At 41.6% G+C, this 26,676-nt stretch overlaps 1 protein-coding gene across 1 annotated transcript in view; it reads right to left on the bottom strand.

The window, feature by feature from the left end:
• The window catches only part of JAK1 (Janus kinase 1), a 41,022-nt gene continuing 14,346 nt past the window's right edge, over positions 1 to 26,676 (bottom strand). Inside the window, exons 5-24 of the mRNA XM_019531576.1 lie at positions 25,649 to 25,812; positions 24,307 to 24,649; positions 21,765 to 21,950; positions 20,858 to 21,015; positions 19,328 to 19,451; positions 17,142 to 17,331; positions 14,940 to 15,046; positions 13,546 to 13,692; positions 12,247 to 12,334; positions 11,629 to 11,756; positions 10,972 to 11,107; positions 10,334 to 10,485; positions 7,853 to 8,003; positions 6,578 to 6,672; positions 5,940 to 6,132; positions 5,064 to 5,188; positions 4,574 to 4,746; positions 3,739 to 3,856; positions 2,735 to 2,845; positions 1 to 1,684 (exon numbers count right to left, since the gene is read on the bottom strand). Of these exons, the coding sequence (XP_019387121.1) occupies positions 1,583 to 1,684; positions 2,735 to 2,845; positions 3,739 to 3,856; positions 4,574 to 4,746; positions 5,064 to 5,188; positions 5,940 to 6,132; positions 6,578 to 6,672; positions 7,853 to 8,003; positions 10,334 to 10,485; positions 10,972 to 11,107; positions 11,629 to 11,756; positions 12,247 to 12,334; positions 13,546 to 13,692; positions 14,940 to 15,046; positions 17,142 to 17,331; positions 19,328 to 19,451; positions 20,858 to 21,015; positions 21,765 to 21,950; positions 24,307 to 24,649; positions 25,649 to 25,812 (2,991 nt within the window). The 3' untranslated portion in view covers positions 1 to 1,582. The remainder of the gene's footprint in view (positions 1,685 to 2,734; positions 2,846 to 3,738; positions 3,857 to 4,573; positions 4,747 to 5,063; positions 5,189 to 5,939; positions 6,133 to 6,577; positions 6,673 to 7,852; positions 8,004 to 10,333; positions 10,486 to 10,971; positions 11,108 to 11,628; positions 11,757 to 12,246; positions 12,335 to 13,545; positions 13,693 to 14,939; positions 15,047 to 17,141; positions 17,332 to 19,327; positions 19,452 to 20,857; positions 21,016 to 21,764; positions 21,951 to 24,306; positions 24,650 to 25,648; positions 25,813 to 26,676) is intronic.

Consider the following 26,676-nt stretch of genomic DNA (forward strand, 5'->3'; position numbering starts at 1 on the left):
TACAGAGAAAACATTTTTATTACTTTTGTTTGTAAAAAGAGTAACAAAGTGCCTGTTTATATGTTTATGGAATACAGAAATAAAACAGATAATACTTTAAAAATAAATCTAAATTGGTTAACATTTAGTAATTACATTTATATTTTAATGAAGACTTATTCCAGGCAGTGATGAATAGTCCCTCAAAGCATTTTCTGAATTCAGGGTTAGGGAAAACAGTATTGCCTTACATTCTAGAGAGGCTGTCAGCTAAAGGTTTCCAATTGAAATGAATTATTCCTGTAAAAGGCTATTGTATTTACAGAACAGGGCCCTCACTTCAACTGCAGCTTGTGTAAAAGCAGAATTATGACCAGAGACCTCAAGTGGCTCCAGGCTCAGCCTGACTTCGTTGGATACGTTTTTACTCTGGCTCACTGAGTTTTTTGGCGATTGCCTATTTTGAGTCTTCCCCCACCAAATTACGATCCAAGTGCTGTTGTTTAAGGTGCAGCTAGTCTAGGTTTACATACTCATGCTTGTCCAACACTTCTTTTTAACAGGTCTTAATAAATGTGTGGGTCAGTCAAAGAATTGCTTGCAGGCAGCTCATCTGAAGATACTCATTGTGATGGCAGACAATAAGCAAACATTGCTTTATCTAGGGAGACCTCACAACTGTTCAGGTCTCAGCCCTGACAAGTGAATTCTCTGGTGACATGGTTGGTCCCAGGCCTGGAGTGCATTACTCTAGTCTGATTATTATTTTGTTATTCTCATACATGCATTCCTGATTTCCCAGCCACTTTTTACTGACTCTGGCAGCTTTCCTGCATTTCATGCCAAGGAGTACTATGCTTGCACACTGAGCATTTGTATGTTATATGGTGCTTTGGACAGTGGGAAATTTTTTACTTAAAAAGGTAAATTAAACTCAGATGCACAATCCTGAATGTGTATAAATGGAAACTTGACATTTAAAATTTCTTTTTTTCCCCTGCAACATAAAATGTTAGGACTTTAAACTGGGTCAAAGTTGTTTGGTTAGTAAGCACTTGATTGATAATACATAGCATCTGGAATAATGATTGTGCCGATTTTTTTTAATTATATTTTTAAAACTCCTGTGCACATGAAGGACATCATAGGGTTTTCTGTCAGCCAGTGTTTAAAAAAAAAAAAAATTTGTACACCCATAAAAGTTTGCATACTTGAAAAGCAGTTGCCTTGGCAAGTTCTTTATGCCTTCTGGCTCAGCTAATTAGGAAATAAACCCTCTAGGGACAGAATATTTATTTAATACGCTACATATGTTGGCACTGAGAATTACAGTCTTTCTTGACACATTTTTCAATTCTGATTAGCCCAATATAATCCATATAATGTACACATTGATCAAACATGCCTTTTTGAGAAACAAATTTCTATTATGATACTTGATCCATGTGCTGACTAAACAAAAACAAAAAGTTAAACCCTTGGAGAAAAGAAACTTTTAAATGCATATTAGCGTAGCCAGAGTACAAACTACAGTATTTAAAAATAGAAGACTTGCACATTGTATTTTGACACAATTATAGCACAGACAATACAAAAATGTGAATTAGGTTTTATTTATAAGTGCTTCAAATCCTTGAATAAGGTTGCGAAAGGTGGTCCGTTCAGTTTGAATATACATCCAACACTTCCTCATCAGCTGATCAACCTAGAAACAAATGAGAATTTTATGTTTAGACTATAAAGACTTGACTTCTCATCTTCCCAAAAAGACAAATGACCAAAATCCACAGCCGGCAGGTGTGTCAGTAAATAAGATACTCCACTGTGTGCCAACCAGCTTTGCAATATGAAATCTTATTTGACTAGTATTTAGATAAAGGTCAGTGGGGGTCAGTAATCAGAACCATGAACAAGTGAAGTCGATATGGCTGTTTCTAATTATACTTTGCTTTCTGCAGATTCACAGACTACCCGCTTTAAAGCAGCAGTGAAACTTAAAGTGAAACATACTCCGCATGTGCGCTGTGTGCAGCTGTAAAAGCAGTGAAATGCATAGCGGTGCACTTTTGAACTAAGGCACCTCTGCGGTGTTTTAGTTCAAAAGCATACCGCAGCTACTTTTTTGGCACTGATGCGCATTTCGCCATTTATACAACTGTAAGTGCTGTAGCACCAGGCACTTCTCAAAGTGCCCAGCACTGGGGCACTTGCATGTGTAAAAATGCCCCAAATATTTAATTGCTGATTTCATTCACTTGGTTATGGCTCCCTCTAGTGGCTGGGCTCCTTGGTTAAAAACTTGATCCACCTTCCCTGAAGTCAACTGGAAGGCTCCACGTGTAGCAGTGGAATCAGGCACCAACAGCCCACTTCCAGGACAGGGATGGGAACTGTCCTGTCCCACAAATAGAAACATTTGTTTTTGGTCCTGATGGCTGCAGTTTGGTCCTCCTCTGAAGGAGGCAGCTGTATTAACACAGCTGTACTGGCACAAATACCAGCTCCATACTTCAAGACTCAAGGGGATTTCTAATGAATTCTCTTTGGACTCAGACCCTAGAAAGACCTGGGCTTCAGACTTCAGAACCTGTCAGTGAAGCTTAAAAAACACTCAACTAAAAGGAATCTTCTCATTCTTTCAAAAATGCAAACAGACTTCTCAGCCACAATCATGTGATAGTCTTTTGCTGTTGAATTTAAAGCAGAGTGCAAGGAAAGCTTGTTGTATACACCCTGCTGGTGATCTAGTTCATACCTCTTCTGGGCAGTTTGGTGGACGTGGTAAACGCTTCCCTTCTTGTAATACACGCACAAGCCGTGCTACTGTCATCTGGCCTTGAGTGGGACCAATCATTTTCAAGAATTCCTGTAGAGAGTAAAAGCCACTTTTAAGAACTATATAAAGAAAAAATTATGAAAGTGAATCTGTAACATTTAGACTTGAGATGCACAATACTGGCATTTCAAAATGAAAACTAATAGCAGACCTTATTCTGGAGGTTAACAAACAGGGTACCCATTTCTTTCTCATCCCATCGGGTCAGGAGAATACAACATGCACAGCTCTTAGAAACAGCTTCTCCGCTAGGACAGCCAGTGCTTGAGGCCATGTGTGCTCTCCATGTTGCCAACTTTCCAGGCCAGATGACATGGCCCCATGTGCCTGCACTGTCACAAGGAGCTGAGGTGGTGGGACTGATGTGGCAGCACAGGGCTGGGGCCAAGCACAGGATCATACCTGTGCACTAACCTCACTGGATCTGGCCCACAATACGATCCCAGGCAGCAAATCCAGCCCCAAACTGATCTTGCACTATGCCTCTGGCCCAGAGGGTAAGAAAATTTGGGCACCACTGCCTTAGGCAGAAGCTCAGATTGGTTGGTTACGGGGTTTAGCTGCACTTTTGGAAATTTCCTGTTTTCATAATCTATAGCGGAGGTCAGCACCTATGGCCCACTAGCAGCAAGGGAGCAGCACTGGCAACGGGGACAAGTAGCTGCAGTGTCAGCCATGTTGGAAGCACCAGCCCGCCTCAGGCTAAGCTGCATTATTTTGTCCCACAGCACTGAAGATGTTGCCAACCCCTGATCCAGAGAAGCATATTCTGTTCCAGTCTGCTTTTGAGCCAGCTGCGGTGTTCAGACGATAACCTCAGCGAAACTCAAAGAATTATTTTTGAAGACGCTGATGTGCATGAATAGGATTGAATTAAAATAAAATAACTGATCTTGAAATAAAATGATTTCAAAACCACTCACTGCCATTGGACTGGATTCAGAGTCACAGTAGGTAAGTAGCTCATACAATGTCACTCCAAATGACCAGACATCTGAAGCAATGTAAAATTTGCTCTGAAGCAGGCATTCTGGCGCGTACCTATGGACAGAGCACAATTCCATTACATTTCCTTAAACCTGTGCAAATTTACTCAACGCAAATGCTGTTAAGAAAGTAAGACTGAGGGCGCAAACAATAAGACACAGCATTTCTCCTGGAATTCTACAGGTGTACCGGTGTATTGTCCCACTTCAAGTACTTTTTCCCCTGAGACAATGCTGTGTACATCTAGGTTAGTTGTGGCTCAGTTCAAGTTATCTGGGGGTCCTGGTGTGCTCTCCCTGGACATTACTGGCAGGGGAGCAGCAGTGCAACTTGGAAAGGCTGGGGAAAGGGCTGTGCCTCCTATCCCAGGTTTTGCATCAGATCAATCAGGACCTCCTCAAGTGAGATGTCTATTTACAGCCTGAATGCTCAAGCTGCATATGGTTAGAATAATTCATCTGTGATATCACTTGCGTGAAATATAGGAACTTGGCGAGAACATGTGTGCCTGTTCGTAATGCCTCTTATCTCACCCAAGGTCTTGAGGTGCTGCAAACAATATCAAGCTACATGATCAAGTACTACAAATCGAGATTAAAATGGGAGTGTTAAAATGAGTGGATGCATTTGGTGTAGGCAGTCAGTCTGCTGTCTTCCTGGCCTACAGTACATTAGTAAAACAGGAAAACACACACAACAAATATTTGGAGCCTATGGCTCCAGTGGGGGGTATAGACTATTTAACAAAGTGGAGTTGCGGTAGCCTATTACCAGAAGACAGGGCTGTCAAGATCATCTTTCACGGTGTAGTATTCCTTATCCGTTTCAATAGCTTTTGTGAGGCCAAAGTCTCCAATCTTCACTCTGTTCTCACTTTCAACAAGGACGTTTCTGGCTGCCAAGTCCCGGTGAACATACTGACAGGAGCCCAAATAATCCATTCCCTGTAGAGAGGACATAATAATTGGTCATTTCCCTAGTGTTAAATCCATGTTCTCTCCCCATCTCCCCATAAAACTGTTCCCCAGCTTCTCCCTCATTTCCCTTGGTTGATCTCCTTTCTCCCTTCAGCATTCAGACGACAGCCCCACCGCTACGCTCAAAGCTCTTTTCTTTTTGCTCCCACCAACAATGCCTGGAGCTCCTTGTGCACTCCTCAGCTGTTTATGGCTATAACAACAGCTCCATCCCCAGGGAGCCTGGTCTGCCAGATGCATGGTGATGCACCAGCTCTGGAACGGTGGCGTCTTTCCAGTCTTACCTTGCAGATCTGAACTGCGTATCTCAGCTGCTGTTTTGAGTTGATTTTGTTCTTGTTCCGAGGGAGATATTCCTTGAGACTCCCCAAAGGAAGAAACTCCATGATGAGTTTAATTCCACTTCCTCCTAAAAGAAAAATAGGGCTGTTCATTTTCAGGGATATAATCTTCCCCGTATTACAAATGCCAGCACCTGCTGTGCCGGGCTTGTCTGCACTGGTCAGCAGGGACCTGGCAGTGATAAGAGTTTCTTTCCTCATAGTCAATGACTCTGTATGTGGCTGTAATGGCCAAAGGCACGAGTCAAAATTAGTGACACCCACTCTGTCGGGAGCTGTATAGAAAGCCACAGACTTCAAAACCGTGATGTCTGGAGATGATACAGTCACGGTGTTAGAAGAACATTTCATGTGAACATGTAAAGACCTTATTTTGCAAAAAAATGTTTGGTCTAATAAAGGTCTCATCTCTGTCCATAAGCCCTGACTGTTTTTTCATGTAAACAAGAATTTAGCCACAACTAGACAGAGCAGGTATTTCTCTATGATTTAGCACTATATGTCCCTGCTGCCAGCATAAATCCTGTTTCTCTAAGCTCCCTGTTGAAATTTAGCAAGCAATACATTTTTCACTACATACACATTTTTCAAAACCAAGTTTTGGTACCGGGGTGACCCACACGGTTACTTCAAAGCTAAATAGCTACAGGAGTGCAAATGAAAACCGGGGGGTGGGGGGCAAGAATTTCAGAGAGACAGCTGAACTTCTTTTGCCAAAAACAAGATGACCCAAGTTCATCTGCATGAAGAAAGCTATCATGCAGAACAGCAGAAGGAAAAAACTGGTGACTTTTTTTCTCTTTCTACTTGACAGCTTACCATCTTCTGTGCAGATCCCCTTGTATTTCACTATGTTATCATGATAAAGAGTCCGCAAGATTTCAATCTCTTTCTTCAGATCAGCGATGTGATTTCCACCACTCTCTGGTTTCAGGGACTTTACAGCCACCTGCTCTCCTGTATTGTCACCTTCTGGATCGTATCTGCAGAGTTCAACCTTGCCAAAGTGACCCTGGTTTTAAAGGAAAGAGATGCCAGGCAGTTCTCAGTGTAATAGTCAAGACACTGACCGTTCTTTTTTCCCCGCTCTTGTGATACAGAAAACCTGCACCAAACCCACCATGGACTGGGGACACAGCTCCTTTGAAGGACAAGCTGAAGGCAGACTCTGGTCACCTGGACTAGACCTTGCCCTCAGATTGGCGTGCACCTATCTTGTCTTGGGGGGACACACATATCATCCCCTCTAGCAGTCCCACAGACAAGCTGCTTAGCAGTTCATACAGCTGCTTTTTCAGAAAGCCCCTTCTGCCCCAGGAAAATCCCTTGGTTGGTATGGAGCGTGTGGGGAAGGAAGAGAGTGGGACAAAGAGCCATGCTGCTGAGAACAACAGCAGCAAGAATGGGGGGCTCCACCATGTTTCTTCTTCCCAGCCTAAACATGCCCCTCAACTCACCTCCCCTAGGTCACGGATTCTCTTCAAGAACCGTTTTTCAAACAGGGTGGGATCAACCTCTGCATAAGGCTTCTTTTCAGACACAATATCAGGATCTGCCATGGAAGAGAACACAGATGCAGTTCAAGGTGGACAGGCTCCCAGAGGTTTTTTGACATTGGTTTTAGAGGTATTTGATGCACCTCCAGTCTCTCTGTAGCAAAGCTCTTTGCTCATGTCTATCCTTGTCTCCGTCCTTGACTCTTAACATCTTGCCCAGTTTTCTACCTCCATTGACCATATCCAGGTGTTGGCTGCTCATCTCAATACCTAGCTCTTCTGATTGATTCATCTCCCAGATTCAGATTCAGCTTCCCCAGCACCAGGGGATGATGGTGCTGGAAAGCCCTAAGCCTTCTAGAGATGTAACTGGCTATTTACTGTAGCTGACAGCACTATGGCAACTGGCAAGCCAGGTCTGAGGGTTATTCAGTTTCAAGGGAAATTCACCATAATTTTTATATCCTTTGGCCTTCCTACATGTACAAGCTTCCTTTCAAAATGTAATGCCTTCTAGCAATTTCAGAGCAAGCTGAATCAGGAACAGAGTTGGACCAGGACCAATGTATCTGATTATGCTGCAGGCTCTAATTGGGTCAACAAACTCCCCAATGACACTGGTAAAAGTTGTACTGGCCCCAGATACTGCCTTGAAACTAGGCCAGGAGGAGTCTTCAGCTCATGACCCTTAGGCCATATCTGGCTTGCAGTCCCATGCAATCCAGCCTGTGGATCTCCCCACACCTCCAGAAATTTGGTGGTGGAGGAATGGAGAGAATTAACACTGCCATGGCTCCCCCTGCCCACAAGGCCATATTGGCCCCAGCTGCCTTGGCTCTGTCCCTGCATTGGGCCCTGGCTGGGCAGCACCGTACACTGGACTGGGCCTGCAGGCTGAACCTGGCCCACGGGCCAAGGAGGCTGGGTACTACTGAACAAGCTATACTGAGTCTTGCTACAGTCCTTTCAACTCAGCTTGACTTATCCCCATCAGCTGTGCCACAATTTGTGGCAAATTAATGGCAATTCGCAAATTAAATGGTTATATTCTCTTTGTATGTACTCACTGAACAATACATCTGCTGTTGCTTATCAGTAACTTCACCCACGGCACTTGCACAGCTCTCATGCTTTGTCAGAGGAAATCTCTGCTAGTGTGTAAAACCCTACTTCGGTGTCCAACTTTGCTAAATAAAGTGGGTCCTCCCAGATCAAACTAACAAACACATTTCTTACTTTGTTCCTCCAGTTTATTAATGTCCCTCATAACTGCTCTGAAGAATGGTCTCTGATTGGGGTCATAATTCATGCACTGTTTCATCAAGTCGGCAAGCTCCTTGCAGGATGGTGTCACCAGCATGAAGTGTCCTTCGTAAAACCTCTCTTTCTGCAAGGCAAAATGAAAAAAACCTCTTCATGTACCATAGACCTTCTTATCTGAAATCTTTTCAGGTATTTTTGTAAGATGTTTTCCACAAAACAAAAAAACAGCTTTGCTCTCTGTGGCATCCACAAACCAGTGCCTTTCCACCAGCTACTCTGGCCAATCTATTCTGAAGAGAATCTTTTTTCTAGCGTTTGAAGTACCTTGGAGCAGCTAAGATGTTCCTCAGACAGGTTGGGATTGTTCATTTTTTTTGGAACAGTTACCTTGTTGCCAAGCCACATCTCACAAACAGCTTGACTTAGGCTACAAAACAGAAGTCACATCTGTCCCAGAAGAAACCATTTTAAGCCAGAACAAATGTAATCGTTCAAACATCTGTGTCTGTTGTACCTAGAAAGGTTCCTGGGATAAGAATTGTAAGCAGTGTGTCCCAAGATGTTGCAAAAAGTGCATCTGAACTGCTGTCCCACCCAGGATTGTGTAACTGAATCTGTGACCTAAAAGCAGTAGTGCATTCAGCCACTCACTAAACCCTGATCGGAAGGGGGAGGTGTGTACATGCCAGTAGCAACATCAGGTTTGCTGTACTAATTATGCACTGAACAGAGAGAGCACTGAGTGGGACTCCATCAGTGGTGGGAGAGATCGCCAGAGTGTTTTGCTAATGGAAAACAATGAACTTCCAGTGTTGATTTAAAACTTTTGCAATTACCACTGGTGTGGGGAGAGTCTGGTGCAAGTTGTGGACTGAAAGGAAACAGAGGGAGCACACTTTACCAGGGTAACTACCTCTTCAGCATCTCAGCTCCCTCCTGAATTAACCACCTCTCAGAAGCAGTGGGTGAGGGTCTTGGTTTTCTGCCTTCAAGCAGTCAAGCAGCTGCTGTGCTGCCATGCAACCCCCCTTCCCAGGCTGAGTCCAAGAGCTGCTTCTTTGAAAGAGCAGAAATTCAAGGGAGAGGAAGCACAGCAGGAATCTTTCTGATGAGGTTTCCAATAGTTCTGAGTATGATCTGGCCGTGCATAAATCTAGGGTGGGAATTAGAAGACAATTCCTAACCAGCGGAACAGGGAGGTTCTGAACAAGGCTACCAACAGGGAGGACAGAAATCCTAACTTCTTCTAAAATGTAGTTTGATCAATTTATGAGACTGCTTACACCACGCCCAGAAGGACTGCAAGCCACATGCCCTCCTCTCCCACTCCTGCTCTGAGCTGGCTGGTTGGCTCCTGCTCTCCTCCTCAAGGGTAAGTACGTTTCAGTGTAACAGGATTGCAGATGGCTGGCCGCAGTGACCCAGCGACCCCTTCCAGTCGTATGTGACTTTCAGCTGATTAAAAACACAGGAAGGTGGGAGCCCATAGGATGGGTTGGGGGGAGGGTGGCAAGTCCCAACAATGGCTGTGACGAATGGGGGAAGCAGAGATGTTGAGAGCCAGGCACAGAGGAAGGATGAGAAAAAGGGAACATGGAGAAATCTCACCATGACAGCAAGTGGAAGACAAAGGGAGAGGCATAAAAAACCCCCAGGGGAGGAGAGACTGTGGTATGTTAATATCTTGGGAGAGGAATCCCATCTCATACTCTCAATGTTTTAGGCTACAGAAGGCTGGTGTTGAGGAAAGTAGTCACTTTAGAAGAGGTCTGGCAGAATGGCAGGGAGCAGCAAGAGGCTTTGTGTTAATTAACATGGACAATTTACTAATAATCACAGCCAAGAGCTGCAGCTGCCTACTCAGAAAATGTTCTGAGGAAGTTAAATCTAGCCGCAGAGGGAACAGTGTATGGGCTGCAAGGGGATTCTGAGTCTTGGGAGTGGCTCAGGGAGTGGTTGTTAGCAAGTGAAGTAAACTTGTGAAAAACAAGATGGCAGGCTCTTTATGTGGTACTGTTGGAGCAGCGCTGCAAGCTACATGTGCTTCTCCCTCTTGCCTGCTCTGAGCTGGCTCATGCTCTCCTCCTCAAAGGTAAAGGCATTTCAGTGAAGCTGTGTCTTTTAGTGAAGTGCTTTGGGATATGTAGTTTGGTGTAGCGGTAACGAGTACAACTGCTTTATGTGGATGCATGAAATGTTCCTGAAGTTAGTGCTAATCACCTATTACCCTGGTTCAGGAAAACCACTGTGAAAAGGGAGGAAGGGTCTGTAATTAGCATTAACTAGTGCTCTTTGTATGGAAGTCTAGCCCAGGTCCTAGTATTTATCTATCAATCCCACCTGAGATTGAAACAGAGTTGATTGAACTGAAAACATTAAACTTCCATTAACTCAATCTGGACATGCATCAAAGTGCTGAAGCAGCAACACAAGACTGAGGCAACAAACTTTTACCTCTGCTAATGTCTTATCCTTCAGGGGTATTTCTCCATTGTAGCAGATTTCCCATAGCGTTGTGCCAAAACTCCACTTGTCTGCTGCAATGCTTAAATTTTTGGAATCTTTCACACATTCTGGTGCAATCCAAGGTATTCGGCCAACGCATTCTGAGATGAAACACAGAATTGATAGGGTCTGTAGTATCAAAACATAGAAAACTGCCTCTCTCTCTCTCCTTGGGGATGTAGTATAGTATTGTGTTCTATCACGTTTTCTCTAGAACTGCTTTAGCCTTTTAGGAAAAACCTATTCTTAGGGAACAGTTTAGTCTGAAACACCTGCCTAAATAAAAGTATATTCTCGTGACTTTTACGAATGTTGGGTGTGCCCTGCAACCTTCGTAACATTGAGATTCCTGCTAGATTAGCTTGTTAGACCCAACACTGTATAGTGTGCTTAAAATGGAAAGAAACTAGAATGTGGCTCAAAAACTTCTATATGCAACTTTCCTTCACTCCAGTGCAGTTTTGTAAATACATGCAACTTGGAACTGTATAAAGTAGAAAAGAGAATGGGAAACAGTGCTAATAAAAAACATTTTCTATCCCTTCCCAACCATGTTAAGAATAATAACCTGGGTTCGTATACTGTACCTTGTCTGGACAGCACAGTTATTGGAATTCCTGGGTCACTCAGCTTTATGAAAGGACCATATTCACTGTCTATTCCCTCTCTTGCCAACAGTATATTTTTAGTACACACATTTCCATGTACTAGATCTTTATCCTCCTGTATTCAACAGAAAAGTTACAGTACATTCAAAGACGTGGCAGTTTTTTGCAACAGCATTTGTTTATGCAGCCAAAACGCTGGGTGCAAAATATTTAAAGGTGTAGTCTGAGCTAAAAAAAAGGTTGGGGAAAATTCTCTTGGAGCATGTGCAAGAGATGTATCCTTTGCACTGATAAACCACCTTCCTCCCACAGATTTCAATGCACTTTGCAGAAGTGGATGAGCATTATATTGTGCCTGCTTCATGAAGCACACAGAAACTGACTTAACAAACGTCATAAACCAATGAGAGCAATGGAACTTACACTTGATCTGTCATTAAAAATGCACTCATCTACTCCGGAAGCCTTGGAAATTCATTAAAACAGTACGCTGAGACCTGAAAGGAAGCATGCTGACTTCCATTCTCTTCACTAGGTCACAGATGTCCCCTGCAGTCTATTCAACACTCTGGCGTGAGTTAAACTACATCTTGTGACTTAGATCATGTAATTAGAGATATGAAACTGTCTACTTACCAAGTAGCTAAGTGCGCTTGCAAGCTGTTTAGCTACTTTGAACTTCCAAGGAGTTGTAAGAACATCACTCTTCCGGTGCATAAAGAGATCCAAAGGCCCAAATTCAACAAACTCTTCAACCATAATATCTACAGAAAGAGAAACACACCGTGCTGCCACAATAGTACTGTCTGGAACAATATCCAAAGTGTAACTGGGTCTCCTCGAGGGAGACAGCTATGCAACACTAGTAAGTCTTTGCTTCATCTGCTTTAAATAAAAAATGAAGCTTCTGCTCGCGAAAGAGTCCAGATCAACAATACTGAAGACAAAATGCCCAATGGACACAGACCAGGTATAATGTGAGCGCTGTCCCCACGTCTCTTGACTCTGGCCTCTACTAGCAGACCTGTCGATATCCCAGGGAACCATGGAGTATAAGGATTTGCTCAAATGATGGCAAAACAAGGGAAAGCCATGTTATGATTTGAAGCAGGGGAAATGGCCTCTCATCCCAGTTCTACTTCTAGGCTAGGTGGCACCCAGAAATCCCAACCCTGGACCTGTCAGCCCCTGAGCAAAGACAGTCTCTACCCTCACTTCAGAAGAACTGCATTCCAGCCAATTATAACTACTCACTTTCCACGTCACGGACACAAACGCCGTGAAGAAGGACGATGTGTTTGTGGGAAACCTGCCTCATCATGCTCGCTGTTTCAAAAAACGCCTGTCAAAGTGATATAGCAAAAGTAAATATCAGCACTTCACTGCCTCCCCCTGAAGGAAAGCAGAACACTTAAAAGAAACAAACCAAGGGTGAGGTAACAAGGATGTGTGCGTAGTTTAGGAAAGCCCAGTGTCTCTGATAATGGGCAGAATCAACATGTGAAAGTGGTAGATGTATGTAATGAGAGGCTGTCATCTGCATGGCATGCAATGTCTCAACTCTTTCCCGAGGCTCTCAAAGTCTCTTGCCAATGTTATGCCTCTGTTTATGTATCACAGGGACAATGAAGCTTAAACAAATTAACTGGCTTGTGGAACATGGTGTCAGTGACAGAATCTCACTGCCCACTGGAGAACTGGAACCTAGATAGTGTTTTGGAGCAAACAGTTAAACCTGTGTTCGGTTGCACTCAAATGCTAAGAACAAACAGTCAGAAAGCCCAAGGCTGAATCCATTCATTCTTCACAGGTAGTCTAAGCTGCGTAAACTGAACCAATAAGTAAGTGAACAGACATCCACTTTTGATTCCAGAAAAGCAGCTACATGGCTGCAGTGGCCCAGGCCAGAAGCTGGGGGAATGCTAGAGCACACCTGCTCACCTGGAACAGATGGCTCCGGCCAAGACTCGTCTGCCCCCCCCAGCAAGGGGGGTTTGCAGGGGAGGTGCAAAGCATCCTGGGATGCTGGGGGACTGTGACTTAACTTGAATCTGGAGGGATCTGGGGCAGAAGTTCAATAAACCGATTTAACCTACATCATTTAAGTCTGATATTTCATCCATCCAGATTTATCTTAAACAGTTTCAGCCATTTTGAAAGCAGTTTATGTGCACTGAACTTCTGTTGTGTTACAGATTTGAACCTGTTTTCAATCACTTATACCGGTTTATGTATAAATGCTGTCCCTAGCTAAGGGGACTGTTGATTTGAGAAGCTACTTGAATACATGAGTGCTTGAGGGGCTGGGGCCTAAGTCTGTATCTAATTTGAAGAAACCAACACCTGATTGAGTAATGCTGATCTTGCCAAGTGCCTGAGAAGTGTTGATGACTGTTATAGCACATCTTGTGTCTAAAAAATGCTGGTCTTAACTCCCCTCCCCCCAACATCCTGTGTTTTGTATGCAATTTCTATTGTTTAGGCAGTACACTTTTGAAAAAGGATACAAAGTGATGTTGGCTCCTTCCTTATCTGTCATACTAAATAACTTGCCAGAGAAATATCCCTGTGGCTGGGGTCCAAGACTTTGAGGAGGACTTTGATCTCTTTTTCATCCTGGTACCCTTCATTCTCATATTCCTTATAGTTGAGAACCCCAGAATAAATCTGTGTCCTTGTTCCTCTTCCCAGGTGTTCACCCTAGGACAAAATGTATTTTCAAACCATGAAATGAATTGGATGTGTAAATCCAGAAAAACCAGAATCGCCACCTAGGCTGCTACTCAAAACCCCACATCCCATTTAAATTAATAATAAGTTGCTTCAAGTGTTAGCAGTCTGTTACCAAACAGAAAATAAAAAATGACAGCTCATCATTCTTTTCCCCCCTTGGTATTCTCTGTAAGGATACTCATTACACTGAGCTCATTAGGTATTAATGGGATATCGCATCTACATTAATAACAAACAAATTCACCATGATATAATGTAATTAGAATGAATAAATAATGCCTACTCTCTTATTTACAGTAAGATATTGATGTGATGCCTAAAGCGTTACAAAAAATGCAGGAAGTGATATTCCAGGGAATTCATTCTTGGAGATATGAGAGAGAACAAACACTTCCTCTCTAAGAGGGGATTCTTCCAGGAAAAGCGTGTGCGCTGACAACGTTGGCTTTTTTTTTTTTTTTTTACATACATGTATTTACAAGCTATCAATACCCTGAGCCTAAAATCTTCAGTTAAAAAACCAAAACAAAACAAAATCTTGAATAAAATTTTCAAAAGCACCAAAGTGATTTATATGCCTAAATCTTAATTGCTTTCTGAAAGGCTTATGTTCCTAAGGCACGATAAGGCACAAATCTACCCTGCTTTCTACATCACTTCTGATAACAGAACTTCAATCCTCAGCAGCTTTCTTGGAGGCTGCTACTTTCTTTACCTGTTTATCCCTCCTGCTGGGCATGATCTCAATGCATGTAGGCTCTGTTCCTCTAATGGATCAGGCCTTCCAGAAATACAGGAACTTTTACAAAGTGAAATGAGAAGAGTATAGCTCAGAAGGCATTAAGATCTCTTCCAAACACCAACATGAAGGTTGAGGTTTTCCAGGTACATCTGACAATTGCTACAAAGAGTGTGCCTCCTGACAGAAAGATGCATCTGTAGGGTATGCAAAGATGTCTGTTTTCTTTTTTTCCCTCCTACCCCGCTTCCCTTTGCGCAAGTATGCAGACTGACGCTGCTTGAGCTCACAGTGGGTGGCTTCATACCTATTTGTTAAACAAATAATGATTCAAATAAAATCTCTTGGGGCAAAAATTTAAAACTGTTGAGATTTCATCCTATTTCACTGAGAACAAAGGCTTCACATTTTTGTTTGGTTATATTAAATGAATGAAAGGATCAGCAAAGCAAGGTGAAATTCATTAGCTACTTACTTGGGTAATTTCATCTTTGAGGATTCGATGGAAACTCAGCTGACCTAGACAGTAAACTGGCTGCCATTCCTGAGCTTTCTTTGTTGCCACTAATAAGTTGGAGATTTCTGGAGAACAAGGAAGAGAGAAAGGGGTGTTTTTGTTAAAATAAATAAGTAAATAAGCCATTAATTCCTTACTTCCAACAGTTCGGATGATAATGGTCTTGACTTTTTATATGTTCACTGTGAGCAAAAAAAAAAAAAAAATCCCTGGATTGTTTGGGAAGTAAATCTGACATTGTGTCTGCACAACGTCTTCTATTCTACCTCCTGGTAAAGAATCCAGGAAGATAACTTTGTGCCTTTTTTTTTTATTCTGAACATTGGCCTCTTTTTTCTGTACATAACCAAGTAAAAAAAAAAAAAAGCTGGTGCTTACTGCATTAAGAAACATACAGGACCCAAATGAACTCTCTAAAGTATTGTGCCTGGTGCATCCCAAAGCTGCCTGGAACAGCCCTGTACCCAGCCCTCCTGTGGATGGCCAGATCCATTGGCCTATATATTGCTTATGGGCAAGAGAGCAAGCCATGTCTCCTCCTCATCAGGATTGTACCCAGGGAGAACTAACAGCCTTCTTGCTCTGAGTATAATAAAAGTAACTCTGCCTCAAGGGGGGCAAAGAAAATGAAGGCTCAGGAAGCCTCCCTCTTTCTTTGTGCCTTTGGTAGAGAAAAGCCCATCAGAATAGCACAAGAGTTTGTACACCAGTGTGCAGAAACCCATGATGTGTTGGCTTTAGGTGCCACATTCCCATTATCATCCATAGAACATGTGCCTCAAGGCTACCTTTTGACCTTGTTTTCTTAACACAGGGCTTGGATCCAAGATGAAACAATTCTTTTTTTTAATCAGGTCCAGGCTAGACTTCATTACAAACATAAGTTACTTAACTTCTAGAAAAGGCAAAGAGGAAGAGGCAAAACAGGGAACCTGGGGTACCTTGCGTTCTTCATGCACCAAAAAAACTCCCACCAAAGTTGAGATCAAGTGACATAAGCAAATGCAACTCTAAGGTCAATAGGAGGCGGGCTCAGCAGGCAAAGCAAGCTTCTCCTCCTACATGTTAACAGTGCTACAACTGCAGATAATCTCTTAAGTATCTGGACTTTTTAAAAATGTAATTGCCTTAATCTCTCAGTGCTCCAGATAGTAATTATTGTTACTATTTGTTTAAGAAGTGCTGCTAAGGCTGTTATTTAAGAACTATAAATTGTCTTTCATATGTACACAGAACATGCTTCTCTCAACTTTTCAAAAACAAAAACGTAGCTACTGCTGCTCCGTTATTTCCCTTATTCTAACAGGAAGTTGTTATCTGATCAACCAGACCACACCACACCACTCTTTGCTTCCTCTTTCATGTAAAGTTCAGCTACAAGCAATTTGTAAAAAAAAAAAAAATCCATTTTAATAAAATGGACAGTCGCAATTCACAAAAGTTCCCTTCTCCCCATTTCCAGCACAGGTGATGTTGTAGTCCTTGGTCAAAAAGTTTCCACTGACTTCCACATGAGTCCTGCCAGAGGAATAACAGTGGGATCACATTTCTCTTGGGTCTCCTTTATTATTATTATTATTAACATTTGATCTGAAGAGCAAGTGATCTTTAAGTAAAAGAGCATGACCTTACATCACAGGCTACACACTTCCTCTCTTCAAACAAAGGAGCACAACACTTGCAAGCACCGCTGCTGTGTGTACATGTTCTGTAGAGGTCTAGGGAAGCCCCTTATACAGTTCCTGCTTACAGTTTACAATGTTAAGCAGTAATTCAACTCATGAATCAGCTGTGACATTTTCCATTTAAACCAACCTAATAACCCAAGTGTGCAAAGCTGTTATTTACACACAAAAGACAAACAGGTCTTTTTATACCTCCAATTGAAAAAAAGTTTGCACCAATGATACTAACACCAATGATACTTTGAGTATTTTGTGCTGAGTTCACATCATTTTCAAAATTAAGTTATTCACAATGTTTGGAGACTTCAGCTTGTTTAAAAACAGAAACTTCCCCCTCAGTCCAGGAATAAATAAGATAAGTTTATATTTTAAAACCTTTGTCAAAGTAACTTGAAATGACAATATAAAGCAATCACCACACCCTCTGGTTGTAAGAGTGCCTTCAGTTCTCCCCATCTAGAAGAACAGAGCCTACCTCTTGGTTTTGGCTGGCAGCATCTCCTCAGTGTAAAGCTGATATTGTCCGTCTTAAGGACCTGTCCCTTCAAGTGATCCATTAGCTCTTTTAAGGATGAGAAAGACCTATTGGAGCCATGCAGAAGGCACTCATTTTTCTTCATCTCAATCTGGAAGTTTTTGTACTGGACTGAACTGTTTACCTGTGACTATTCATTAATTAAAAAAAAAAAAAAAAAGCAAAACATCAAATCACAAAGATGAAGCACTATCCCAAGGCCAACAAGCAGATCGTGGACCAAGTCTGTGACTACCCCAATAAAGCCAGTGAAATACCAGGGACAAATGTATTGCTTGTTCCTTAGTTACAGTCCTTAGCTGGGTAGCACAAAAAGGCACTAGAATCCCAATACATTTCAGTCCCAGGCAGGAGCAGAACTGAAGCAGTAATATTAATAGGTTGATGTAAAGACATACACAGACATCCAGCCCAATTTATGGATCCTGCTCTTAGACGAGACATAACCTAAAATAGAATAAAGCTAATGTCCAGTTGTTCCATTAGCTCCTTTGGCATTCTGCTCCATTAATTCACTGGACCTATGCTTCAAAGCATAAATATCTAAAAGATTTTTACATCCACAAGAGGTAGTAAGACGCACCATGGCAGAAGATAAACTGGGTCAAGATGCTGAGTGAAAGACCCCTTGAAAGACCAGAATTTTAAGTCTGCCAATTACACTCAGCAGCCGTGGTGAAGAGTTTCAAATGTTTCAGAGCGCAGGTCTTTGATCAAATACGTACCAGTTCAGAGGAAAGATAAGGGCATAGACTGATGTCTGTGTGCTCCTGAACACCTTTACAATCTCTGTACTCTTCTGAGTCCCAAGTTCTTCAAGACAAACCCCGCTTTGCATTTCAGTGACTCACTTCCCTCATCTCTACCCACCTTTGGCATATAAATTAAGCTCTCTAAATGAAAACTGTTATATTCATGTGAAATGTCTGCTAGTGCTATGTGTCGTCAAAGCCTTTCCTCCCCATTTGACTGCCATACCTCAAATGTGCCTTCTTGCCTCACTGGACTCTTTTCTAGCAAAGTTATACTTTGTCTGAACCATTTGCATAATTGCATTCCTATGTAAACAGCTTAAACACTTGGTCCTGAGCCAGTGTCCAAGTAGAAAGCTTCCACTGACTTAATGGACTCTGGATCAGACTTCTTGCCTTCAAGCTGCAACTGTTCTGTTTTTCTACATCCATGTGTTTACTCTCCAGTGCCCCTACCTCTCTTACCTCATGATTTTTGCTATTGCTTACACTAAGGGCACAGCCCTGAAGCCTTTCTTGCTCAGACAAAACTCATTTGAAGATAAACCCTGCATGAAAGTGCCTTACACATCTGTTTTCCCAGCTCCCTTCCCTTATATATTGCACTTCATTATTTTACATGAAGGAACCCCTATGCCAGTTGCCACAATGGCTGAAATCTTTGAGAGCTTTTGGAAAGTACCTTATTTTAGCACTTTTAAGCACCCTTCCCTACACTTCTGTTATTTTATACAGTCCTTATTGCCACAGCATCAATCTGTTATTCAACCCTGCATACATTACTGTGTTTTTCTTCAGTTAATTCTGACAACCGTGAGCCAATTTTGCTCCCACACACTCATGCAACTGCCACTAGAGTAGTGGAAGTGGTAGAGCAATGCTGGGGCCCAGCTGTGTAAGCCAAGGCCTGTTCCTTCCATCAGATGATTTATAGGAACCCAGGACCTGATGGGACTTCCTGGGTCACTGAGTTCAATCCCCTGACAGGAAAAGCTTATTTAAGCCAAAAGACAATACTGGCAAAAGAACAAACAGAAACTGGCTAAGAATGAATTAGGCTGGAAGCTAGAAACTTTCTAATTATCCAAGGATTGAGGATCTAGTGCAGCTTTATAACACGAGCTGCCTAATCAGACAACACGGAGTTCACATTTATTAACTGGATTATAATTTATCTCTGTAATGAACACCATTCATTATCTGGGGAGACCGAACCTGTAAGCAGCAAGTTGTTATTTCTACAGGGACACACTACTAGAGGGAAGAGAAACATGTTCTAGACTAGCATGGATTACGGAAATTATATAATCTGTATGACTCAGACATTGTGAACTCAGCTAAAAACATCATTGAGTTATATACGTTGCAATATACCTCTGAGGTTTCAGAACACGTCACTGTCATAAGGATGTGATTGAAGTTGGTACAACTCCATCTCAGCACGTACATTCCCTCCTCATTCCCCTCTTGTCTCAATTTGTTGGTGGCATACTCGTTGCTGAAACAATTAATATGTGAATGAAGATACAGAACGAATGAGCAGTAGCATTCAACCCTATTTTAACTGTTCCCTCTCCTCCCTCCCCCCCAAACAGGGCTGCCTATAGAACAAGAGTGTTCAACTGCAATATCCAGACAGCTCTATTATTAGTAAAGCATGTTTTATACTGTGTGCATTATATGCATACTCTGTTTAGCAAAACAAAAACAGATGGAGACAAACATCTGGTAAATTTGAGGGGTGGAGGGGATGGGCAGGGACTGCCTCCAGGACTGCATGTCATGCCTTTGTCGCATCTTTAAAATGTCTAATTCAGCCCATTTTCAATGACAGTCGTTATTTCCTTAAGTTACAGCAGTCCATCATGACACATACTGCGCTCATGGACATGTCACTTGCAGACAAATTGTTTTATGCATAGTGGACAGATCCAGAAAAGAAGGAAAGCAACCAAGTAAAAAGTAAAAAAAAAAAGGAAAAGTGTGTTTACTTTTTAATTAAAAAAGGAAAATGCCACTTAGCGCATGCATCCAAGGATCTCATGGCCAGGAAAGGCACAGGTCAGCTTTGGTTAAGTGACTCCCAATCTTTCAAGTCTCTAGTACAAACTCTGTAAAAGGCCTTCACAAACATTACTGAATTAAGCCTCAACATACTCCTGTAAAATAACTGAATGTTGTGGTTTTATAGACAAGCAAGCTAATGCCCAGATTCCCCATGTCGGGCTGGCCAAAAAGGAGGAGGAATACAGGAAGAAGTGGTTAGTCTGAGACAGAAAACCAGAATGTCTTTATTCTATGTTCACTATAAAATAACTAAAATTATGTAAAATAGCACAAGAGAACTGAACTGCAGCCTAAGTAAGGAAATGTTGTTTATGTTTTATTTGTAATGGCCCGCAGATCTATGGAATCAAAATGTTTTCCATCTTTAGAGGTGTGGCACATGAAAGACAGGTACTATAGGCAGGATTTGAAAAAAACACGATATTGAACTACTTCTGTTCCCCCTGAAATTACTAGGGATTTTTGGCATTTTCACCACTGGCTTCAATGTGGACAGAGTTAGACTAATAGTGAGTGCTTCTGAAAACCTCATCCTACATGTCAAGCTTTGTACACTGTTTTTGGTTTTTTTGTTTTTTTCTTTAAGTCAAATTGTCTCCAACATCCTCTGCTCCCCCCATAAACACCTGGGAGAAATTTAGTTTGGAAATCTGAAAACAAAATATTTGCCATCAGTCCCATTTACAGCAGAGTAACTCCCCTTGCCATCTTTGGCCTGCAAGAATCTGTTTGTTTGGAATCCTTCTAAATGTCTCAGATTTTTTTTCAATGAATTCAAGCAGTGTGTATGGAAGTAAAGGAAGAAACATTATAAAACAGAAATGGTATTTGACAAACCAAATGGGGCCATGGCATCCACTTTTTATGTTGTGCACTATCAAAGGTGGAGCAACATCAGTGCAGAGATAGTGGTGGGCATCTGCTGTAAGTCTGAAGTATCCATCTATCAACGATGCAAATGACAAGGCCTCCGCATGTGAAGAGAGTTTTAATTCCTTGAAAAAAAAGATAATTTGGTCAAGAATTACTGTAATTAGAAAAATGAAGGACGGTGTTGAATACAGAAACTCATATGCATTAGGATTTCTGCACAGGATTGGATAACATTGTTGCCCAGTACATATGGCTGAAACAAAACATTTGGAATGGCCCCAACGATCACCTTGTACTGTCCAGCAAGGACTATTCTGCTGTAGGCCAAGCTAAACCCTAGTCTTGCCATGCAATCCATTAGTCCAGACTCTTGACATCCATGTACAAATTCCACAAATTCCTCAGCAGTGGGGTGATGCCACCCAAGATTCAGGCCCATACATTTTTTTGGTAGTTTCTGTAATGGGAGCATCTGGAGGCAGAAACAAGCTTATGCCTGCATTTAATGATACTCTTCTTCATCACCCCCTACCTGATCCTTCCTTCTCCATGTTTGTCTGTTTCTCTTGTCTCCAGCTCTACTGCTCTCTTTCCTTCTCGCTGCTTTTGTTTCTCCAGGATACACCAAATTGAGAAGTGTGGTGGGATTCTTCCCATATAGTGACTGCTTTGGGGCTCAAGGAGGAAAGGAAGGATGACAGACGTGGAGTGGTGAGGGACATACTGCTACTATTCAGGAGGCACATACACTGTGTGATACCCTTAAGGTGTCCATTAGAAGAATGACAAAAGGGACAAAGAGTACTAATGGCAACATTGCTGCCCAACAAAAATGTGTCTGTTTCCTTCCATACCCAGGCAAAACTCTTACCATCCTTTTGTTGTCCTGCTTGTTAATTTTGACTGTGGACTCCTTTATGACAACGTGTGTGATTTCTGGAAAGTATGAAAAACTGTTCCACTCCTCTTGGATTCTGGTTTTTAATTCATCCTTTTTGTTTTTGCCATCCACTTTCTTCCTCTTTAGTTTATGTTTCTCTTTGTCAGTCTGTTGAATCTGCAAACAAGGGGTACAGATAATAAACACTGGCTTTTTGGTGATGGAAGTAAAGGTTTGCACCAGCAGTTCTGCAGCACTTAGCAGCTCTCAGCCATTTAAAAAAAAAAAATCACTCACAAGTTCTCTTTATCTTTACTTGTGAGCCCATTTTCTTTATAAAACCCAAGGTTGAGAGCAACAAATTCATACATTCTGGGCTTGCTTTTGCCACCAATTCACTGTCCAACCTGACAAGTCCATTAACCTTTCTTTCTGTTCCTCCATCTATATGAAAGAGTAATGTTACTTCCATACTGTTCATAAAGTTGATCTACTAAGGCTTATAAACCATATGTCTCACTGACATTAAAGATAGGCCCTTAGAAAACCAACATCGTCTTTTCAATCAACATGAAGAGGAGTTGGGTGTCTGCATTTTCTTGGATCTCCTTCTCAAATATCCATTCCCATTTCCTAATTTCAAAGAGGTTGCTTGCTCCAGAAGGTCATAATAACAATCCTTAATTACAGTTCTTTCTACCACATGGAAATCTGGAATAAAAGTCCTATATTCCACTCTAATGCAGGACATGGAGGGAAGCAAACAAAAGTAAAATGGTACGTAAAGGTAGCAAGAACAGCAGAAGAGGAGGGAGTGGGTGAAACGTACAGCTCCTGAGCAGCTCCCCGCTGAACACTGCTCCAACCCCTGAATGGAGGCCATGGGTCCCTTCCACAGAAACTTTGCATGCACAGAAGCGGATGCTGGGGATAAGATAATGCAGCCAATCTGGCCTACACAGCACACTCAGCTCAGCTCCTATAGACATCCATTCATCTATCTACATATGTACTGCAGCATGGGGGTTTGCAGGCAGGAGAGCCACTAGGTGAATGACCAACTTTGCAGAGTCTGTCTGCAGAGGCACGCAATTTTGGAAGGGGAACAGGATGCTGAACGATTATCAGCATCTTGTCCCACACTAAAATGCAGGAGATAGGCCATTACTAAGTGTAGATCCCAATGCAATTTTAGATGCATGTCTATTTTCCACCCTGCAGAAGCCCTGACGCAAGAATTCGGATGCCATTTTTCTGATTAACATTCTTAAAACTTGCATATTTCCATTCTGGTAGTTTAAGTTATACACATGTAAGACAGGATGTTAGAGGAGCAGATGGGAGTGTGCTAATGATTTTTCACCTATTTACACTCCTCAAGTGAGGCCCTTACAACTACACAGTGATTTCTAGGAGAGAATTTGTCATGCTTGAGGATCACATTCCCTACCAACTGTGGTTTTGAGCGTGCACATTTTTCACTGTTCGTTATTGTTACTATAGCTATTATGATTCATATTGATTTAGTTCCTATTATGTGCCAGGTTCTCTTCACACCTGGAAAACAAGGCCCAAAATGCAAACTAAAAGTCAGCCTGGTCATGGCTGCTTTGTCTGCCATAGTCCTTTTTTGTACTCAGCTTTATTACGGAAATATTTGGTATTGTTCTACATGCAGGCAAGTGACTGTGGAAGGTGGCCTTATCTATGAACACAAAACTGAGAACAAGGATTTTTAAATACAGTTCATGGTAAATCTGAAAATTCAGTTTCTACTTTTTTGTGTGTGCACTAATCTCCCTAAGAAGCATTAACAAACTCTGACATCAGGATAAAGCAAATGTTTAGGATCATTTAGTACAATGCAAGAGCCTCCAGTAAAATTAACTCTATGTAAAGCTAGAGGAAGAAGACTTTACTGCCCATCTTATACATGCTCATCAGTGTTAGTTATTTGAATAGATGCAGGTATTCAATACAAAATCATGTATTTTAAACCTGAAGGGAAATATTTGGCTTGGATGATTCAGGGTGGATAATAACAGCCAGAGTGACCAGCACTCAGACAAGCAAAGGACTAATATCAGCCAATCCTGGGCACTGTACAGACTTCATGTCAGTTCTCTTGCATTTCTGCCAAGAAACTTCATTTTTGACCTGCACATCCTTGCCAAATAACCTCAGCTTACCCAAAATCTACTAACTGCTTAAACCATGAGAGAGTTGTTTTCACAACTCAGAAAAATGCCTGCAATTTCCACTGATGATCCAAGTACATTTTGACTGGAGCTTTTTCTATAGATAAAGGCAAGTGCTTTAGGATGGTTGCCTTTTACAAGCAGGAATAAGTGACTAAATCTTACTAACTGTTGGTCATGAACTTTAAAAACTTGGTTTTAACAAGATCAGAGTACAAAGATGAAACTTCAGTTACAAATTTTGTAAAGTTCAATGTTTTAAGTTTCTAATTTCCTTGTCAGAAAGCCCTTATGCTGAAATGAATCCTCAGTTTTGTCAGTAAATGGACACTCACGTTTGGCTTGAGCCTCCACTGTATTCCGTTGTTCCCTGTCACCATCACCTCATACTGTGGAACATTCTCATTTTCTCCAAAATTAAATCTGTTTTTCTCATTCTCTGATGAAATCAGCAATGAAGAAGTCTCAAAAATTTCTGCTCCAAAATGTTTCGTTAAAGTTTCCATTGTCGATAAGTATTTAACCTTCAGGTCGTGTGGAGACACACTGCCATCACAAATGGTTTTATTATTAAATTCCTTAAGGAACTCCTTGAAAACGTTGTTTATCCGAATTCTGGTTAAGACATTCCTCTGTCTGATAGTCTTGTTCAAAGTTTCAGGAATATAACGCTTGTAACTGGAAAAACAATAGAACATAAACATCGCTGCCTCAAGTTTCAGTTTTCTAGAATATAATTCGTTTCCAATAAAAGTAATTTATCAAAACAGATGCAGAACTTCACAGTGCACAGAGAAAGAGTTTCTGATACCTGATGGAGAGAACAAAAATCACTAATCTTATCTGAAAACTTCATTTGTGATGCACTCAAATATAAATGGCTAATTCAACTCTTTAGGATATGCAGTAAGTACAATATTTTAATGGTAAATTGTAGGTAACAATATGCTGCACTTTTTTCATTAATTAGGCAAAAATTGTTCTAACTAGAAACTTAATTACCAAATAAAATCAAAAGGACCTGTAAGTGTTTGGCACTTCTGCTTATTGCACCTCCTTTGGTGCCTAAATATGGACTTAAACTTTTGAAAATGTTGACTTTAGTCCTTCATATAGTCTTCAAAGAATGTATATGTTAGTTGGTCAGTAAACTTACCACCCTAAAAAGGTACAGTATTATAGTCATGTGAATTTAATTTCATGTTGTGAGAGACAACAACCACCCCCTGCCATGTAACTGACATCAGTGGGCAGAAAAGCTTAACTATACTTCATGTTGCTAAAATAAATTTGGAAGTCATGGGGTTTTAAATTTACCCCTTAGATGCAGCTGCTAATAAAGCTACCACTTCTACATCAATTTCTATAGTAAAATGACATGCAGAAGTTTGACAATTTCATCAATAGCCAGGACTCTGTGGATGTCACTTGTTTTTGTTGTATGTGATACCTGCATTTATTTTGGTTAGGAGCACATAACCTAACACAACAGCATCTTCTTATTGCATCCCTACCCCAAAAGGGGTATTCATTAGCAGGAGTAATATCAGGGTTTATATACTCTGCAGGGTCACCTCAAGAGGGCAACATATCTATACACACTTTAACAGGTATAAAATTTCTTCCAGTGGAGAGAAGCAGTGTCCACACACCGCGTGCAAAGCTATTGCAACCTACCTGATGTCCTTGGGAAGATCTGGCAGCTTCGTGTTTTTGTTGATGGCAAAGTGAGAGATTGCAAGGACAGCCATTCCCAGACATTCATTTTCGATTTCATGAATTTCCTGATCATCTTTAGGGTCTCGAACTGGGGCCAGGCCCTTCACCAAATCATACTGTCCCTAAGTGCAAAGTAAGGAAAAGACACCAGCTTTAATAACATTTGCAATAGCTCGTCTCTTATCTGTCAGCATGGCCTCAAGACCGCAAACCCTACATCGCCTATCAGCAGAACCTTCTAAAGCAGAAAGTCATGAAAAGCTGGGGAGAAATGACAGTGGAGCAGTGCCGTCTCCTAGACAGAGGGCACACCTAAAATGTTCATTAATGCACTTTTGCTACTGTGCATTAAATTTAGTACCTCTAACGTGAAGTACTAAATAAATGTGTATTAGTCTGCCCTAATGCGCAGCAGCAAACGTGCACACTTTTTAGTGATGCTTAATGCACAGGAGCCTATAGTTTTTGACATGACAGTCCAATGTGCAGTAAAATAGGCTCCCGTGCATTAAAGCACACATGAAGACACACCCAAAGAGATGTAAAATAGAGTATGGATGAATGAAAGCCCAGCCCACATTACAAACCTCACTTTGTAAATTCCTGTTCAGGGCACAGTAACCAAGAACTGTGCCTGACAATTCACACTTCTAAAAATGAGTTTTTGTAGCACAGGCAGGACCATAAAGAATTGGTTAAAACCCCAACTTTTGATTACAGGCATCAATGCTCTACCCAAGCCCCACTGTCACCTTTAAGAGTCAGTATGATCACAAGGGATCTACTTGTGTGGACCTTGTTTGTAGAACTGGGGCTGTAAAGCTGATTCATACTCATCAGTGCAGCCTTCCAAAGAACCCTCTTTCCCAGCGTTGTTTAAAAAAACCTTGTCTTTGTTAATAAGCATTTATGGAATCAACAAGATAGTCACTTTTCAATAAAGTGATCTTTAAGGTTCACATTAAATCTCTCTGACCCCAATGTCC

Source organism: Crocodylus porosus, unplaced genomic scaffold (genome assembly GCF_001723895.1).
Source record: "Crocodylus porosus isolate Cpor-Errol unplaced genomic scaffold, CroPor_comp1, whole genome shotgun sequence".
Classification (NCBI taxonomy): Eukaryota; Metazoa; Chordata; order Crocodylia; family Crocodylidae; genus Crocodylus; species Crocodylus porosus.